Source organism: Aythya ferina, assembly GCF_964211825.1.
Source record: "Aythya ferina genome assembly, chromosome: 25".
NCBI lineage: Eukaryota > Metazoa > Chordata > Aves > Anseriformes > Anatidae > Aythya > Aythya ferina.
In genome coordinates, this window is record NC_140323.1 from 2304408 (window position 1) to 2324122 (window position 19715).

The window sequence follows — 19715 nt, forward strand, 5'->3', positions numbered from 1 at the left end:
GGCTCCGGCGGCTCCCCCCTGAGGGGGCTGAGAGAGAGGCGGCGGCGGCGGCGGCGGCGGCTCCGGCACCGTTGGGCCTGAGGCGCTGGGCCCGGGGCTCCCGCTTCAGGGAGGGAGGGGACGGGCGTACGCGGAGCCCGCAGGCAGCGAGCGGCGGCCGCTTGGGTGATTTTATTTTTATTTTTTAATTATTATTAGTTTTTCTGGTTTATTTTTATTTTTATTTTTTTTTCATTTTTTAATTTTTTTGCCCTTCGGCTGAGGGCGACGTCCCCCGGGCCGGGCCCGAAGCGCCGGGGAAAATGTCGAGGCCTGTCAGGTGAGTCCTTGGCGGCGCGGAGGCCCCGCTCCCGCCTCCCTCCTCCTCCTCCTCCTCCTCCTCCTCCTCCCGCCGCCGCCCTCCGGGGCCCGGCCCCCCCCATTTCACCCTCATTCCCCCCCCCTCAGCCCCACGCCTCGCCTCAGGCCCGGCCCGGCCCCGCCGCAGCTCCAGGACGGCGAGGCCGGGAGGCTGCAGCCTGGGCTGAGAGGGAGGCCGCCCCCGCCCCCCTCCTACCCCTTTTCATCTCCTATTTTTATTTATTTTTAACTTTATCGGCAATTATCGCGCGGTGGCGCGGGCGAGGGGCGCTGCTGACGGTGGTGGTGGGGGGAGGTTGTGGAAAGGGGAGGCCCGCGGCGGGCGGCGTCCCACATTTTGCGGTTGGGGGGGGTTAAAAAGGGAAAAATAAATAAATAAATTAAAAAAAAAAAAAAAAAGGATTTCTCGCCGTGACCCACTTGGGGCCGGCGCCATTTCGGAGCCGCGGGGCTCGGCGGAGGCTGCGGGCCGGGGGCTGCGGGCAGGGGGAGCGGGGCTGTGCGGGCCGCCTGGACCACGCTGAGGGGAGGAGCCGCGGCGGCCACCGCCTCCTCTCCTCCTCCTCCTCCTCCTCCTGCTGCTGCTGCTGTCCTCCGCTCCCTCTCCTCCTCTTCTCCTGCTTCTCCTCCTCCTCGGGCTGTCCCCCAGCCCCACCGCCCGCTGGGGGGCTGCGGGAGGAGGAGGAGGAAGAGGAGGAGGAGGAGGAAGGAGGCGGCAGCTCCGTGCCTGGAGTTTGGGGCCGGATAGCGGTGGCGGCGTGCAGAAGTTGCCGTGCCCCGAGCCCGGAGTGTGTTCGGCTTTGCTTAGCCCCGGGGAGTGCCCCGAGAGCCAGCTCGGGGTTTAAATGCTCTTTGCAGAAGAGGTAAGGTGTGTCATAATGTGGGCTCTGTTCACTTGTTGCAGTCCTAAGGCTTATGTTATACTTGGAGCCTCTTACCTATTTAAACGTACACGTGTATCGGTGGTAACTTTGGATTTAAGTCATATCTCTAATATGTAAGAGTTAAAATGGAGATTTAGGGCTGCTTCACACAATCAGGAGGTTTGGCATGCTGATTAGTGAAACAGTTGTTTTTCTGTAGCTTTTTTTTTTTTCTTTTAACCAGTAGTGTATTCCTGCATGCAAAAGTAAGGGCGGATAAAGCTCCGAGTTCCCCTCCCAGGGAATTACCTCGGGTCTAAAAGGTGATGAACAGCACCGTGCATACCGTGCTCTGAAGCATCAGTTTTTGGCCTTTTGTAAGCCAGCACGTTGGACTAGATGGACTAGTGGTCTGATGTTGAATGGCAGTGCCTGTGTGCTGAAATGCAGCGGTGATGTGACTTTGCTGCTCACTGTGACACTTCAGTGTACGGTCTGCTGGTGATTTACTTGCCAGCACTGGAGCCTTGCTACAGGTAAGGAGAGCGTTGTGTCTTTAAAGGCATAGTTTGTAAGGTTTCTGCTGTCGCATACCTTTGTGAGCAACCTTTTCTAAACTAAAGAAATCCGTAAAATCCTGCAGTGTTGTGAAAGACCTGGCTTGTCTTACTCGCAGTTGACAGGCGCTGGCATACAGCAAAACTCCATGCCAAAGTCCAGTGTGTGCTTGTAGTAGCACAATACCTGCTGGCACGTGCCAGCAATAGTTGGAGCAATCCACTATCTAGCTGGATTTAGTAGCTTTCAGGGGAAAAATGTAAATCTTCAGAAGCTACTGCGCTGGGAGAAGTAGAGAACTTCTAGCAGAGAACTGGAGAACTCGTCAGAGATGAAAATCCAGAACTTTTAAAATTATGCAACAACTTTTTTTTCCTCATTATCTCCTTGATAATAAGGGTGTCTGGTGAGAAGTTCTCTATCAGAATCAGATTTGGTGGTCTTTTTTGAATTAATTTAATATGTCTGCTAGTTTCTAGTGAATATATACACAGCTAAAACAAAGGGCTTTGACAGATACCCCTAGTTTCTGCTCATCAGTAGAAGACTGTCTTAAGACTGAGTCTGGTTGTTGAATTCAGTTTCTTGTAATTAAGTAGCAACGAAACCCACGTATTTGCAGGTTTATTGTTTGTGTTAATTCAGAACCAAATACTTTTTATGCAATTAGGCTACTGTTGGGTGGATAATGATGGTATCCGCACTATTGTTAGAAAATGGCAAGTAGTGAAAAGGAAAGGAACTTCCTACAGCTACTGAACTTCTGCACCATGTGGCTAACTTCTGAAATGCTGCCATGAGCATTTAGAGTTGCTGGTTACGTTACTATGTCCTTATCTATTTCTGAATACAAGTAAGATAATGTCAAGCCCTCATTTTTATACACAGCAACAATTAATGTATTTTAAGTGAGAATTTTGACTCTGAATTTGGGAGGAGTTCCCATTTGCTGCTCCGTACTGGTCACTTTCGCTTGCTGGTGCTCCTCTCCTGCAGGCACTGCAAAATGAAACTGGGCAAGTATTGAAATCAGAGTGGTTTTCTGTTTGTTTGAATATTGAAGCCAGTTAAGAACAGATATCTGTCTGTATTTCGAGGCCATATAGCTTTATGTGTTTAGCTCTTCATTAGTAACTTCCAGTATTGCATTGGCACTACAGTGGAAGGGTGGCTCTTTGAAACTTTAGTTGCAGTGGGGAAAAAAAAAATCTATTAAATATAACTTGCTTTATTGCCACTGTTGTACCTGGGCAACATAAAATGTAAATGGTAAGATTCTGGATAACTTCCGTGGGTTAGCAGGAAAGGAAAATTTCCTTGAGATGGCATTTGACTTGAGTAATGATGCCTGGTAGTGTACAGGGATGAGCAAAATTCTTTGCAGATAAGTAAAAAGGCATGGGCCTTGCTCTGGGAACTTTCAGTCTAAAGAGAAACAAAGAGCAAGGGAAAAGTATGACAAAAATCAGTTTTTCAGGAGCAGTGCAGGTTGCAGAATTGTCTTTTTTTTCTTTTTTTTCTTTTGTTTTTTCCCCTTTGCATCAGAATAGTTCTATATTGTATTTTAAAATCTCCTCATTTGTAGTTAGGTTCAGATGGAGGATGGGCGCAAAGCTGCTAAAACTGTTGCTGCATAAATCATTTAATTGTTTTACGGAGTTTCAAGTCATGTGTATCCCTAAAAATTCTGCAGATACCATGAGCAGTGCCTAGTCTTACAGACGTTTGGAGTTACACCAAGTCCAGACCCAAACAATGACCTCTGTAATTGGGAACCTCTAGTCGGTGAGTCCTGTCTGAGTACAGTTGTGCCAATTTTTCAATAGACTAACACCATAGCGACGTGCTTCAGGTACATAACTGTCACTAGGCTTTGATGTTTCAACTTCTGATACGTAATTATAAGTTAATGTCTGTTTATTTAAGGCCTGAGTCTAGCACCGCCTATTTGTTTTGCACAACTTTGAAAACACCTAGAAGAAATACTTCCTATCTCTCTTTTTCTTATCTGTATAAGAAGGCAGCAGAGCAGTGCTTTTAACAGCAGTATTTATTGGTAGCCTGTTGCTGGTTGAGCAGGACAGCTTTACCCAGGAATGAGGATTAGAAAGTGAAACTGTGTCTGTGCCAGGCCCTGGGCCAGAGGGAAGGTCAACAGCTCCTTCCACAAATGCTTGGTTGGAGAGTTACATGCTGGAGTTTGAAACAACAAAAACCTCAGCAACCGTTTAATCTCTCGTTCATTCTACTTCTCAAATTGTGTAAGAGAACAGATTATTTCTGCTGATAATCACTTGACCTGAGCACTCTTCTGCACTGCATGGTGAGCCCAGTCAGTCGCTTTTTGAATACTCCTTTAAGCTTTGCTTAGGATGTGTATGTAATTTTTTAAACTTGGACTTTAAACTGTGGGGTTTACTGCCTGTGGAAATACACAGGGATCTAAACATTCCCTTTTATTTCTTTTTTAAAAGCTTTCTAACTGATTATTACTTTATATTCTGATACGTTAACTCGTAAACATGGTTTGAGGGACCTTGTTAGCCGAAGATGAGATGCTATACAATCCTTAACCGCTTGTGGAGGTATTTAGCAAGCCTTTTGAGTGATGATATTGCTTTTCATCATTTTAAAATTGATTTCACTCTGATAAGCATCAAGTATGAGTTGTAAGAACTACTGTGCTCTTCTGAGTTCTTATTAAATTACTCGAGTGTTACTTGAGTTAACCAAGTGCTTCCAGTGTAACATGTCAGTGGGTTTCTGGATGAGTTACTTGTTATTTCAGAAATACAGAGCTGTCAGCTGGTACCAAAACGTAAGCTCTCAGGACTTCTCTCTGGACCTTTCCTCCCCCAATCTCCCTTGCATGCACACTTCACATGTTAAGCTGAATTAGCAAGTGAGTTATTTTACAATTTCAATGTGTTTTAAACCAGATTGAACAATATCCATCCCAGATGTCTACTAGACTGTCTTTTTATGCTCAGTCTAACTGAATTTTGCTGTTTATTTTTGTCTAGTTGCTTGCCTTAACATATTTTAGTGTCTGCTAGGGGCAAAGAGATGCTCCTCACTGAAAAAACAGCAAGTGTTCTGTTTTTTTTTCCCCTTGGATCTCAACTCTGGTGAACTTACCTGTCTTTATTGCTTGGGTTTAATGAAGGAGGCAGTCTTTGTATGCTTGTAGCCATTAAGCATTGCACAACAGTGCTTTTCACAGTTAGAAATGTAAGGAGATCTAAATGGGGTGAATGCTGAGCAGAGTGAGAAGAATAGCAGATGGAAGAGCAGTTCTTGTTTCATGGTTCTGCTCTTGTGAGCTTCTCTGGCTCTGGTGGGAAGACGTAGAGATTTCTATGTTCAGTAATATCAGTGTAGGCATCCCTTCTTTCTTTCACCCTACTCTGTCCTGCAAATGATTTTTCTCTATGGTACTGCTCCTCTAGGCCAGGCAATGAGAGCGTAGCAGAACTTGCTCTCCAGCTGAAAACAGATAAGGTACAGTGCTAAGAAAGAGGAAGGACAGATTTTTTTGTTGTTATATCTGACTGTGTCACACTTCTAGTATTTGATTTAGTATGGGCCTTTAACAGAAATGAGGAAGATGAAGCTGTGTATGACCAATGTACTGCAAAGGTGGCAATATTGCAATTCCCATTTTGCTTGATAGTGATGTCTGAAACACTGAAAGACAGATGCTTACCAAAATAAACTGAATTTTCTGTTAGTTTTCCACCTGCAGGCAGGAGATGGTCTTCAGGACACCTTCCTTTTGGAAAGGAGGCTGAGTGTGAGGCCTCACCTAGGTGGTACACCATGGTGAGCCTTTTGGAGTCGGTGTAGTACTGAACTGGGGCTGCTGGTGAGCGGGCAGTGCTCTGTAACACGGTGCTGTTGTACTTTGTTCTGCTCACATTTACCCTGGAGCTTGGATGGGATTCAACATGTGGAAGTCGAATGCCTGGTCTTGCCTTCTTTTGTTAGCTGTGTTTTTTTATTGTTGTTTGGAGCTGAAGAGGCTTTATGTAGGCTTGAAATAAAGTAATTATGCAGCTTCCTCTTCTGAAGGCTGCTGCTGTAAGCCATAAATAGAGGTACTTGTACAGGAGGGAGGCTTCTAATTGGTTTCTAATTGATCAACAGCCAGCACACAACAATGGCTGTTGCGTATCATTCAGCTGGGCAGTCTTAGCAGCAGTGGGTGATGTTAATCCCAAAATGCAGTGCAGTTCTGCAAAGTGCACATGGAATTCAGCAGGCTTGTTTAGAAGGGAAGGGTGTCGTGGTTCGTGTGTTGGCTTCTGCTTTCAGCGGTCCTCAAGTCTGCGCTGAGGGGCAGGTCGCTTCACATCACACTTGCCCAACTTTTTCTGTGTGTAAAAGCGAGTTCATGAGATGGTGACTGCAGAATTTAGTTCTTCACTGGGCTGAGGTCAAAGGGATTATTTTCAAAAAAAAAAGAAAAAAAAAAGAGCAAAAGCGGAGACAGGGGAAGGAGAGCTAAATCTCTGTCTTCAGCTGCTCTTTCTCCTTCTGCACATCCTCCAGAAGAGGAGGGTATTTGGAATCTGCCCCTGACCCATGCATTGCCAGCTGGAACTGCAGTGTAGTGCTGAGCAGCTGGACCAGGGGGCAGTTAAAACTTGTCAGTAAAGCAAAGGGTGCTGAAAAACTAGCCAACAACTACAGAAACCTAAAATACCAAGTGCAAGTAAGTTTGTTGGTGAGTGAGGCATTGCTTTCAGTAATAGCTGCTTATGTAGTTGCCTGATTTTGTCTATCATTGGCCGTTGTATTTACCCTATTAAGGGCACCTGGTTACCTGGGGGACTGGCAGCTTGGTTAGGGAGCAGCAAAGCTGCTGATGCAGTAACAGAAGTGTGGGTCTGCGCACAGCTTTGAAACAGGGTGTGAGGGGGAGCTCTGTCTTAAGAAAGTTGAGGCCGATGCATTCTTTAAATGCATCTTTAATCTTTGGGTGCTGCTTTTTTAAAATGCTTTTTAATCTTTGGAAATAGCTTTTAAAGTGTGTTTTCTCTGTAGTTGGAACAATGATACATGTGTAGTTTTAGTAATGAAAGAATCGCATAACTTGTCACTGCAGTCATGAGCTGTAAGAGTGCTGCTTATCAACAATCACCTTTCACTTCTTAGACTATAATTCAGTCTGCTATGATAGGTCCCTAGGAAAATGCTTGGATATACCGTGTTTTCTTTTGAGACTTCAAAGGTGTAGATGGCTTACATAAATAAGTCTTCTTGGGATGTGTTTGGGCTACAAATCCTGCACTGGAAACAAGAATGTGGTACTTTCTTCTTACTTTAAGAAAGCTTTTGTACCTTAGAGTATGAATTGCTGATTTATTTATTCCCTTCATTTTAACAGGAACAGGAAGGTGGTCGATTACTCCCAGTTTCAGGAATCAGATGATGCTGGTAAGTGACTTTGTTCTTAACAATATAATATCCTTGGGCTACAGCTGTTCATTTTTGGCTTTGCATATTAATTGTGTTGCTTCTAGTCACATCTTTAACCTAAATTCTAAGGAGTTTCTGCTCTTCAGTCTCTGAACTGTTAATGAACATTTGAAAATATAATGATTCTCGTATGTTTTGTATTAAACAAACAATGGTGATACAAATCTTATTATTTAATGCTTGCATTGTTGTAGTGCCTTTAGGCTGTTGGCAGCAACTGTATCCTTCCTTGGTCTATGTTATGTTCTGTGGCAAAATCCCCCGATGCCACTTTTTTTTTTTTTTCTAAAGTAAAATATGTTTTCAGTTTATTTAGTGGACTTTAGTTAATTTCATAATGTCAGGCATTTTTGTGAATTGCACCAAAAAAAATAATCTTTGTATATTCTGTTCTGCGTGAATTAATGAAATATTTCTGGAAGCCATATGGAATATGTTTTATGTTCTTAGAAAATAGACATACTGCTACTGTTTCCTAAGGGAGATTACATTGATAATTAATGGAAACAAATATGCATAGCTCTTAATTGCAGTCCTGTTACTTGTATTGTGTAATAGCTGTAAAAACTTACACCGTAAATTGCTCTGTGATGATATACTGTTCCCATCAGAGGACAGTAAATAAACTTCTTGTTGTTAAAAGCGTAGAGAGATACGTACAAATGTCAATTGTGAATAGGTTTTCTTAATAACTTTGTATTTCTAACTAGCTGTAAAATTAAGATACTGTCTCTTGTGAGGCATTTTGGTACGTTTCAGACTTGATTGCACTCAGCATTTTTATTATGCTGCTGCTGGAAGAAAAGGTAAATCACTAGTTTAAGACAGGACTTTTTGTAAAGTTTTCTTTTAAGATCTGTGATTATTTTTTTTAAGGGCTACTTTTTGATATGCCTGAAACGGTCCATTTAAAATATAACGGAAGAAGTCATTTTGCTGTGGAGCTGAGTCAATTTGCTGGGAGCTAAGGGTTTGATTCAAAACCATTTTCTGCTGTCCTATCCAGATGAAGATTATGGAAGAGATTCAGGTCCCCCATCCAAGAAAATCCGTTCGTCTCCCCGGGAGGCTAAAAACAAGAGGCGATCTGGAAAGAATTCTCAGGAGGACAGGTAAAAGAATCACTTCATCTGTTAAGAACATGCCTGCAAACCTTGTCTTGCACGTGGAGAGCAGTATCTTCTGAGAGGAGTGATTGTAAGTGCAATTCAGAGCCTGCAGTGTAAGAGCTCTCAATCACAAAGCTTGCATAACCAGCTTGGACATTGAGGTGGTTCATTCTTATTTGAGTTGGCAGGGAAATCATGTGTAAAGTACTTGTCACTACTGCTTTGGCATTAAAAAAAAAATAAAAAATAAAGGCGCTTTCCACATCTAGGCAGTAGGAATGGCAAAGAGGAATGAGTTACAAAAATTGGTAACTGGTACAATTATCCAGGTAAGACAGTGGCTAGATGCATTTAATTTTCCATGTTTTTTTTGGTATGCTCACAGCGTTCCTCTGGTTAAAGATTAAATGGGGTGAGTACAGTGGCAGCAGTAGTAGGGGCCATTTGTTAGTTTTGTGGTTCTTTGTTTTTCATTTCCTGTTTTGTCAAATTCAGAAACCATCTTGTTTTGATAACCGAGTTGCTCTGACAATGTCAAATGAGTGAATTGTAAGTGATGTCCTACTACAGGAAAGACTTTCACTATTAGAGTGAAGGCATCTAACATTTCCCAGTAACTATGATCGGCAAATGGTTGCCTTAAAGGTGATAAAAACAGGCCTATTAAATAAATTGACTGCTTTCATGACAGACATCAACATAGAGGGTCTGCCAGCTGGTTCTTACTGTACAAACCCAAGGTATTTCTTAACTGTCTTGGATCGTTTGGTGGAATGTAGAAAACTTGCCAGAGGGTATGCTTTGGAGGTTTCTCTCTGCCTTTTTCCTTATGCTCCTGTGCTGTAAGGTGAAAGCTGAATGAATGTTTGAATGGGTTCCTCACTGTTGTGAACTGAGAGGGACAGGCAATTTTCACCCCAGCTTTTAATTGCCCTGAAGATGTGAACATTGTTTTGTGTTTTTTTTAATCTTGGAACTGTTTCCAGGAAGGAAAAGCCAAGCGATTGTTTCCTGTTGCCACTTCAAATGTGTGTTACACTGTTTTGACACAAATGATGGATAGAAATCTAATGCAAAGCTGATGTTATGCAAGTACTTCTGACATCTACCTACATTTCTGGATAAATCTAGTTCATTCATTTCTTGACAGATTGGCACAGTTTGCTTAGGCCAGTGTATATTTCTGCTCGTGCAGCACTTACATGAATTCTAGAGGTCAGTCTGCCACAGAAGTGCTCGCAAATGCCTGTAATGCTAGAAATAAAAACTTTAGTAGGTGTGACATTGTATAAAGAATGAGCTAGGGAGCTCCCAAAGTAACTAAGTAGTTGACCATAATGTCCAAATAGCTTTGGGGATATTTGAGTAAGAACACTTCTGTTTGTATTACAAACATTGCAGAGGGCCTGAATGGGACACAAGTGTGCGTGTTTAAGTGATTTGAAATCCACAGTTCTCTCCATGAGAGTGAAAACAAATGGGCCTATGGGGCCATAGTATAACATGTTATCTAAACTATTAGTATTCTTCAAAAATATCGTGTGTCAGTGCCAACTGCCAAACCTGAACATAGCGAAGCCTCGGTCTGTTGTTTCCTGACCTTTGCCAGAATGTGCAGCTCAACCATTCCTGAAACGTATGTTGTACATCAGCGGCCCTTGATACAGTATTCACCATTCCTGTTTAAAACACTTATTCTCTGACAGCGTGCTGCTTGGAAAACCACCTCTGGACAATGGTAGTGACAAATGATGGGGATTTGAATTAGAACAGAAACATTAGTACTTCCTTGATAGTGGAAGCCTCTAATGAGGATTGAAACCACTAGAGGGGGTTGGGGAAAGTCTGTCAGAGATTAGATCATCTGAGAGCTCGCAGACCAACTATGTGCTAGGTAACTGGTTAGGCAGAAGGAAGAACTCCAAAGAAAACAATGAGATGAAGACAGGTGATGATTCTGTAAATCTATTCAGAATAAAACTTTACTCCATCTATAGACTGAGTCATGTATTAGCATATAAAACTTCAAAATCCTAATTATAAAATGGAAGATGTCTGAATTGTCGGTAGATTTTGGACCAAAATGCATGGTTCATCTCATCCTAATCTCCTGGTTGATTCCGTTGACTGCAGAAATTTATATGTGATTAGGAATTTGAAATTTCTAACCGTGATAACTACATATGCTTCTGAGTAGTGCTAAAATATAACATCGTAATGTCCAGGAAAAGTGCATATCCCTGGCTTAGAGATCAGTTTGCTCTCAAATTTCTATTTCCCATACAGCAAATGACTGGTTAAAGTACCAATTAAAACCTCTCTTTCTTTCCTGTTCAGTGAGGATTCAGAAGAAAAAGATGTGAAGACCAAGAAAGATGATTCACACTCGGCAGGTAACTAACTGTTGCACTGGTAATGTTATCTTCAAAATAAAGACCAGTTTTTAAGGAAGTTATGGGGGTAGGATTTGACATAGGAAAGGAGTTCTTTGTTTAGGGAAGGAAGCACTCTTCTAGCCCACTCGTCTTAAGCTGGATGCTGCCTCTACTGATTGTTGCTTCCAGCTCTTGTTTGGGATAACAGATATGTTTTGTGTAATATGATGCTGCCATAAATTGTCTTCACGGGTAGATAGATGTAGGTTAATCTCCTCCCTGGGGTTCTCATCAATATTTCACAGAGTGATAGAAGAAACTTCATATTCTCTTTTTCCTTCCAGATGAAGACTTTGGCAGTGAAGATGACGACTTAGGAGCAGATGATGGCAAAGCTGACAGTGACTATGAGAGTTCTCAAAAAAGCAAAAAAGGAAAAAAGGCTAAACCAGACAAGAATAAGAGAGCCTCTAAATCCAGGAAAAGGCCTGCAGGTAAAGAAATGATCGCTATGATTATTTTAATTTTTTGAGAAAGTCATTATGATAAGTGCAGTATTCAATAAGTATTATTATTGATTGATGCATTCAATCCCTACATTGTGTTGCAGCAGTTCTGCACTGTGTATGCATTCATTACACATTTTATGAAGTAGTATGAAGAGGGTAATAATTCATCATGTCTCTTAAATTTTAAGAGGGAGAAAATTCTTCAGCTGTGGGCTTTCACAGTTCTTAGGTTCTTTAGTATTGTGGCTAAAAATACCAAGTTACAGATTGCACAGTAAGGAGCTACTGTGTTCTAGGCATGTAGTGATAGTTGTGCATTTTAAGCATAGTTTGTGATAGATCTGATTTAAATAATGTTTTGCTTCAGAGATACTTTAATGCTCTCCTTGGTGAGTAATGATATGGCTGTTAACATTGATGGCAGGCGAATAACGCCCTAGTAAAAAGGGTTGCTACTCTCTACAGTGGAAGGTGCTGCACTGGGTCATTGTTGAATGACTCCAGAAACATACTTGATGACTTGAATGTGTTCTCCTCAGCTCAATTATTCACTGAGCACCTTGATTCGCTTTTTCATGAAGGACTTGACTTTTGTCTTGCTCACCCACTACCTGATGAAGACATATGGTGGCCTGTGTTTTGTGTCTTCGTTATAACATGGTGACTTTGTGCTGCAGAGGACAGTGAGGACGAGAAGGAAGACCACAAAAATGTGCGTCAGCAGAGACAGGCAGCATCTAAAGCAGCTTCCAAACAACGAGAGATGCTTATGGATGATGTGGGTAGTGAGGAAGAAGAACAAGAGGATGATGAGGCACAGTTCCAGGAGAGTGAGTAACTGGGATTGGACTGGCACATGTCATAAAAAGTTGAAGTCAGTGTGGCACGGGTATAGTACCAAACATAAGTTTATGGGTCAGGCCAAACAACAAAAGGAACACAGTTTGGTTTTTGACTTGACAATGAAAACACAACTTGTCCTTCCTGCTACTTCCTTGTTAATGGAAGCAGCAGACCAAGCTTACATTTTTGACATGTAGAACATGTTTTTAACATGTTTTTAATTTGTAGCAGTATGTCTCACAATGATCCTTTAGGGTTGCTTATCATTTCCTAATGTTTCTTGCTATCCCATCAGTTTTGAGGCATTGCTGCTACTTTTGGAAAGATGTCAAAGTACTTTATCCTTGATTGATCAACGTAGGCCAGTTTCTTTCATGAGAATAGATAAGCCTAGCATGTAATGAATTGCATTATGAATTGCACTATTTCAAGTTATTGAAATAGTGCAAACAGGATTTCAGAAAGGAGTCAGAGTACTATTGCATAAAGATCACTTAACTTCTCCCTGTCAGGAGATCCTTTTTACTTTGGAATGGGTTGCTTAGAGCATATTTTGAGGTCCTCAAAACACTTTCCTGCTTTGTTATAGTACTTTATCCCTACCAGTATGTCACGTTTCCTTAAGACAGCAGATAAGTGGAAGCTCATAAGGTCACAGAGTCTTGGTCTTCTGACTGCTCTGTTTAACTGGCGTGTATATCAGCTGTTTGTTCTGCTTCCTTTCCTTGACTTCCAAAGCTTAATTTTGTTTTTGTTTCAGAAGATTCAGGAAGTGATGAAGACTTCCTCATGGAAGATGATGATGATAGTGATTATGGCAGTTCGAAGAAGAAAAATAAAAAGGTCTCCAAGAAATCCAAGCCAGAGAGGAAAGAAAAGAAGATGCCTAAGCCCAGGCTAAAGGCTACAGGTGGGTCTAAGAAGAGCTGTGCAGTTTGCTTTAGAGACTAGGATTTATTTTTCTGCTGTAGAAGACTCTGGAAATTTTGGGCCAGTAGGCATTAACGCGTAATGTTGAAGGGCTAGGTCATGTAACTAGTAGCTTACCATGATTTAAAGCAACACAATAAAATAACGTGGCTTTAACTCTTGCTTAATGAGGTTGAGTTAGTATCTATGTCTCATTGGCAAAACCCATGTAGATTACAAACTTCTATTGAGATGCTGCAGTCTGACTTTTTGTGCATCGTGCCCAAATAATATAATTGGCAGCTTTGACAGGGACTCCTGGACTTTTCGATGTTTTCAGGGTGGAGGAAGGTGGAGAAATTAGAACCAAAGAAAAACTTGATATGCTACTGCAGGAAGTTCAAAATCATAGGTAGTGGCATATGTACTAGTTTGACAAGAGGCTTGCTATGCTAGTTGATAACATCATATCTTGTAATCAGTCAGGACTTGCAATTAGATGGTTCTAAAGTCCTGTTAGCTAACTTTTCATTCCCTTCAGTTTTGAATGGAATGCATAAAACACCCTGTGTGTGGTTTGGTCAAAGTAAAATGAAACCTGTTACTGTAATGTCTTCTAAATGCTGTTTGTATGAAGCCATGTCACTTTCTTGTCTTGGTAGCCGATAATAACTTTTATAAGCGTTTTATTTTTTTCAGTGACTCCCAGTCCAGTGAAAGGCAAAGGGAAGGCAGGCCGACCCACAGCTTCCAAGGCAACAAAAGAAAAGACCCCATCCCCCAAAGAAGAGGATGAAGAGCCTGAAAGTCCCCCAGAAAAGAAAAAATCAGCCAGCCCTCCACCAGAGAAGTCAGGGGATGAGGGATCTGAAGATGAAGCACCCTCTGGTGAAGATTAAATGGCAGTTGAGGAAATCTTTGTTTAAAAAAAAAAAAAAAAAAAGAAAAAAGAAAAAGGAAAGAAAACATACTTAGGGATAGAACACGGTTTTGGCTGTGGCTTGACTCATGGGCTTTGAATGCTGTCTTTACTTTCAGCTGTTTAATACAGTGTATCCTTTTTTAATAAGAGGAAACCATTATACAGTAATATTTTGAAGTCACTGTTCTCTGTTGGCCATTCCGTTCTCCCTCCCCCCACCAAATCTGAAAGCCATTTGAGACAAATTAACAGACCATTTAAATATATATTTTTTTCAAGGGATACTGCAGTTGTGAAGCAATAAGGTTTGAGACTGATATGGGGAAACCATACTTACAAATTGTTAAGTAGAATAGATTTCCCAGTGCTGGTAAGAGTCCTTTCAAACTATTATTATGTATTTGAGTATGTGGTTAAAAAAAAACAACAACAAAAATCTATGCTTTAATAGTTTTGTTGATACGAGTACATTCTCTCAGAAAAAAATGTAGTTAATAGGAATTCCAGTTGAGGAAACATGGGGAGGAATCCTGTGTTTCTTGGAATCATGCAACTTTTTAATGGAAAACAATCAAGAGACTTATAGATGGTCCACTGTCCTTTATTTAGAAAAAGACCCTCAAGTTAGGATGCAAGATCTTTGTCTTTGCTGGATAGAATCCTATTCTGCTTTAGGCAAATTGCAGTTTGTTCTATATGATTTCACATACACAGCCTACAAGCTGCTCACATCCATAAATCCTGTTTTACTTCCAGGGTTGGCTGTAGATGGGCGGAATAGGGAAGAGAAATTGAAAACAATTTTTAAAGCTCTGGTTTCCATCTGGTATTGTGGAAGTTTTCTTTAAAGTTGTTCCAAGGAAAAAAACAACATGGACAATATAAAACTAAATTCTTTAGCTTTTGGGGCAAGGGATGTCCTTTTATAAATGTGAAGCAAAGGATTCCTGTAACGCTCTGGTCAGTCTCGGATCCCATGAGTCACGCTGAAGTGCTTCTCTTCTCTCCCTCCATCTGTCCTCAGAAAGGCTATGTAGTCATGTCTCTCAGCCTCTCCAGCTGCAGTTTTGGACAGCAGAATTCCATCAATAGTGACACTACCCCAGTATCACTTCCATTTCTTCATCCCTCCATCTGGCAGCACGGGGGGGCTTCACACTCATTCTGCTCCCACATCGACATGTCTGCCTCTGCTGGTCATTCTGCTCCCTAAGCCTAAAAAGTACGGAGTAGGGAACAGTATTAAAGGATGAAGCTGGGAGGAAATGGGGTTGGAAGCAGTGTAGCAGGGCTATAGCTTTATAACAAAAGCAGGATGTCCCTCTAAATGCAAGAAACTTGAGATGTGTGTGGTGGCATTTTAATGTGTTTTTATCAAAGCAGCCATATCCTTTTTTTTTAAAAAAGTACAAAAATCTTGGTTTTCAAACCCTAATACGGAGGTTGCTGCCATGTTGGTAGAAATATTAAAAACTGGACCTGCCATTTTCCTTTTTTTTCTTAAACCCTTTGTGCTTTTTGTATGTTGCTCACCGTTATCTTATAGCTGACAAGTTTTGCATCTTTTTTTTTTTTTTGTCACTGAATACATGTTTTGTAACCAGCCTCTTGAAGGTAACATAAGGCAGCTAATTAGTTGGATTTCTGGTGCACGTGCTACCAGATTTTTAATCCTGTTTGGATTTTAGAGAGCTTTTAGATATGACACACTAATATGACCAGGAAGGACACTTGGCTGAATGGCATAGGGAGCCTGAAGATGCTGAGCACAGTGTGGAGCCTAAACTCTGGAACGGAATATTAATATAACAGCCGAGCGATTGTCTTGTGTGATTCATAGCCATGGATTTTATGGAGGCTGGTAAAATTACTTTACCTTGGCTTATTAAAATTTAAGTTCTCTAACATTCTTTACTATAATGAAACTACTGTTGCCATTACAATAAAGATGATCGGTGTTTCCATTGTAAATCTTTTTTTTAAGTGGTTTAACTTTGCAGAACAGCTTAAGGCTGGAGTCAAGTAACAGTCTTGAAAAAGAAGTGAATGTAACCTCCTCTCCCACACCTCTTCCCACCTTTTAGGTTTCTGGGAGAGCAGAGTTTCTTGTATCCCCTGCGCTCCTGGTCCAGTGCTCCTCGGGTAATACGGGACAATAAATGGCCAAATTTTAAATAACATTTGGATTGATATTTTGGGGGTAGCATATACTTTCCGAGTGCGTTCCACATCGTTGTTCTCCTTCAGTCCAGACTGTTTTCAAGTTGTTATAGTCTACTGGGGGTATTAGTTTCTTTTTGGTATTAAAGTCTTCAAGAACTGCATAAATGCAGAATACCTCTAGTTGATCTGGTCAAACAGTTGTTTCTTTACATGTTAGACCAGATTTGTTCTGAAGAGTGTATTTTGTAAGTACCACTTAAAGACATGTTTGTTTGTTGTGTTTTTTGGGTGTTTTTTTTCCCCTAACACAGTTAAGTTCAGGCTGTGAAAAATAAGTTTGTTTTCAGTTCAGGTTTTGGACTGTGGATTATTTTATGCCTGTCAATTTTGGCCCTTTATCCTGTAAATCTGTTCTGTTTTCTCATATATTCATCTCTAATGGCTGTTACAGGCTGCATGATGCTATCTTTGAGATTGTGTCACAACCCAAACACTATGTAAATCCTGTACTACTTCTGGGATTTTGTAACTTTTTCTATATCTTACTGTTTTGCTAGTTTGTGCAAACACTAAGCCCTAATGGTTTCTCGGTTAAAAATACCACAGTTTACATTTTTACAGATTGAAGATAATTGTGAAGGTTAATACATAACTTTTCTTTTTAGTACACATTTTTAAGCAGAGGCAGACTTGACATTTTTAAATGTCCTTTTTAATTCGTTTGTATTAAGCATTCTGATTTCTTGAAGGAAAGCTGTAAAAACGCCTTTCTCTAGGAGCATGAATAGATCTTCATGGAGCAGGAAGTTCCATTCACAGAAGAAGGCTTTGAAAAGATTGTCTTCTGTTACACAGCTGTAGTTTTGGAGCCTTTGCAGAGAGGTAAACAGATTTATTCCAAAATACAGTTAATTTAGTGCCCTGCCCTGGTCTCACCCTTAAAATGGTAGTTCATTGCTAACTTCCATTATATATCCCTCTGTACTTTCTGTTTCTGAATCCACATGACCACATTCTGTTTTATATTTGTATAATCATGCTGTCTTTGACTGGCCACAAGGCTTGATGAGGAAAGATTTGCAATCTTCGATTTTCATACTAAAGATTACTTGCTTCAGTTCCTATTTGATCAGCATGAGAATGCCAAACGTGTCAAGCTAAATGGGTTTCAGAATGGATTCCGGGTGAGAGTAAGACTTAGAAATACGGCAGCCAAGGAACTTAAGGTTTTTGTTTTAACTTTATCAAAGCAAACGAGCGTGCGGGGAGAGAAGCAGTACACCTTAGCTGACTTCTGCTAGGGAATGTGACGAATGCCAGGTAATGGCTCTGAGCGTGCTCAGCTCCTGTGTCGCCACATGGATGGACTACCAGGGCAGTGGCAGAAGATGCACTTGAATATTTTTTTTGTTTTTTTTTTCACCCTCCACTGTTGATGGTCACAATGGTACAATAGACACTGAGGCACCCAGGTTAAGGAGGGAGGGAAGTGAACTGTAACATGCTGGAAGCTTTTGAGCTGTAGAAACTGGTGCTTTGCTTTATGTAATTTGTTTGTGAAGTGTTTATTTTTATAACAGATCATATTGTTGAACACATGGTTCTTAAACACGAACTGATCCATGAGTTTAAGTATTGAGAAGTGGATGTTCATCTGTTGGGGGAGGCAGGGTATGGAAAATGTAAGCAGATATATAAAGGGACACTGTCACAAAAACGTCGCTGGCATGTAGGGTGTGTTAGTTTGGGGGGGGGGTTCCCTTCTATATGTGGAAATGATATATTCTATGTGTATATGATCAAATAGAAAAATTTCCCTGAACTTTGCATATTTTCCTATAGTTTTGGGAGTTTGAAATGCAAATTCTGTGCATGAAACTGGGAGGCAAAATTAAACTATTCCATTCGTACTTCCAAGATGAATTCTTAAAAAGTACCGTGAGGAATCTAAGAGCTCTGAAAGATGACAGTGTCCTTTCAAGACTCCCCAGATCAAGTGTACCCTCGGTTTAGACTTCCCACGTCAGTAGGTGACTGGCATTTGAATGTCTTTTCATTGAACTCTTTCTATTAAAAACAAACCACAAATATTTCTAAGTCTAGTCAAGTTCTCACTACGTGCTGCCTCTGTGTATCGACCACTATTGGAAACAGCTCTGTAAACTGCCTGCCCCCTCAGCTGCAGTGAAGCGAACGGGTCCATCGGTCTGAGCATGCTCAGCGTGACTGCAAACACCATTGTGCATATGCTTTGTATATTGGGGCAAGGGTTTTTTATATATATATTTTGGGAGGGGGAGTGGGTGGGATGGAGAAATACTCAATCAGCTTAAGCCAGAGTAATGTGTGTAAAAGCCCCTGAAGTATTTTGTGTGTGAGTGCGCGAGTGTGAGTGCGCGCATGGGAGTGTCTGACATCTTATTCCCTTTGTGTTCTGAAATTTTGTTTTACTTTTTTTTTTTCCTGCAGAAGCAATTGTTACAAAAATTGTAAATAAGAGCTACATAACTTTTTTTTTTGTTTGTTTAACCATGAACATCATGTCACAGCAAACCCTGAATTATCGCTTTGAAGGTAGAGAAGGAAGAGACTCCAGATAGGGCCTTGGGCTTTTGGCTCTCAGCGAGGCATCGTTAACATGGTATGCAACAAATGTTTGTCTTGAGTATTTGCAGCCCCCTGTTGAGCTTTTCTAAAAATCAGGCTCTTTGCAGTTACGCTCCCTATCCATTTTAATTTAACTTTATTTTTTTAATGTCAAGAGTGGCCAGGAAAAGGGGCAACTAACTGCAAATAGTGCTCCAGTGCTGCTGGCCCCAGGTCGGGGTGTGTGTGCAGACGTGGCTGTCGTCACTGGGCCTGACAGGGGTGACAACTTCTGCAATACCTTGACAACACTGAGATCTACAGCATGGTACTAGGAGTTATGTTTGAATGTAACATTAATGCTTTATTTAAAATAAAAAACAACACTTTTTTTTAAAGGGGTTGAAGTGAACATGACTGTTGACCATGTTCGTGAATTTATAGATGCAACATTCATTGGTAGAATTGTGTGATGGTCTTTTGTGCTACTTAATTTTACATATTCCAGTCTCTGTATGTACCTGCAAAGAAAGAAAAGAAAAAAAAATAACAAAACCCTGCTTTGCTTTTACTGAAGGGTTCCCAGGACTGCATACCTGCTCCTGAGCTCTGTTTTAAGTATGTGTATCCTTCGCTTGTATTTTGTATTAAAAAAAAACAAAAGGAAAAAGAACCCTTTATTGTTCAGCATGTTGGAATTGTGTCCCCTCTTTTATTTTTCTCCTTTTTGGAATATATTAAGCAACTCATTCTTCTGTATCTTTTATTTTCTTTTGTAAACTTTTTGGTTTTGTTTAAAAATGGCTTTATAAAAGGGCTTTTATAACCCATAAACATGACTTGTGTAATTTTTCTGCTATTCAAAAGTATTCTTCTGCGGTTGCTTTTTGTTTTGTGACTGTGAGATGTAAAAATGTGTTCGTCTTCCATGATGTCTGATAGTTTTGGGACTCGTTCCTTTGCAGACCTGCTGCTTCCTCTGAGGAGGAGAAGTCAGGTTTTATCCAGCACAGTTTGGCAAGTCTGACTTCCCTGTT

At 41.0% G+C, this 19715-nt stretch overlaps 1 protein-coding gene across 2 annotated transcripts; it reads left to right on the forward strand.

Annotated features, from left to right (window-relative positions):
* Positions 1 to 90: 90 nt before the first annotated feature.
* On the forward strand, positions 91 to 19512 carry NUCKS1 (nuclear casein kinase and cyclin dependent kinase substrate 1). Of its 2 annotated transcripts, none has more exons than XM_084497718.1 (8): positions 91 to 319; positions 7171 to 7220; positions 8269 to 8374; positions 10709 to 10764; positions 11091 to 11240; positions 11933 to 12085; positions 12862 to 13008; positions 13707 to 19512. In XM_084497718.1, exons 1-8 carry the CDS (start codon positions 303 to 305, stop codon positions 13904 to 13906), a joined length of 879 nt encoding a protein of 292 aa, XP_084353844.1. In that variant the 5' UTR covers positions 91 to 302; the 3' UTR covers positions 13907 to 19512. The 2 variants fall into 2 exon arrangements, with proteins under 2 accessions (XP_084353844.1, XP_084353843.1); XM_084497717.1 differs by having other exon boundaries at positions 92 to 319; positions 12859 to 13008.
* The last annotated feature ends 203 nt before the right edge of the window (positions 19513 to 19715 follow it).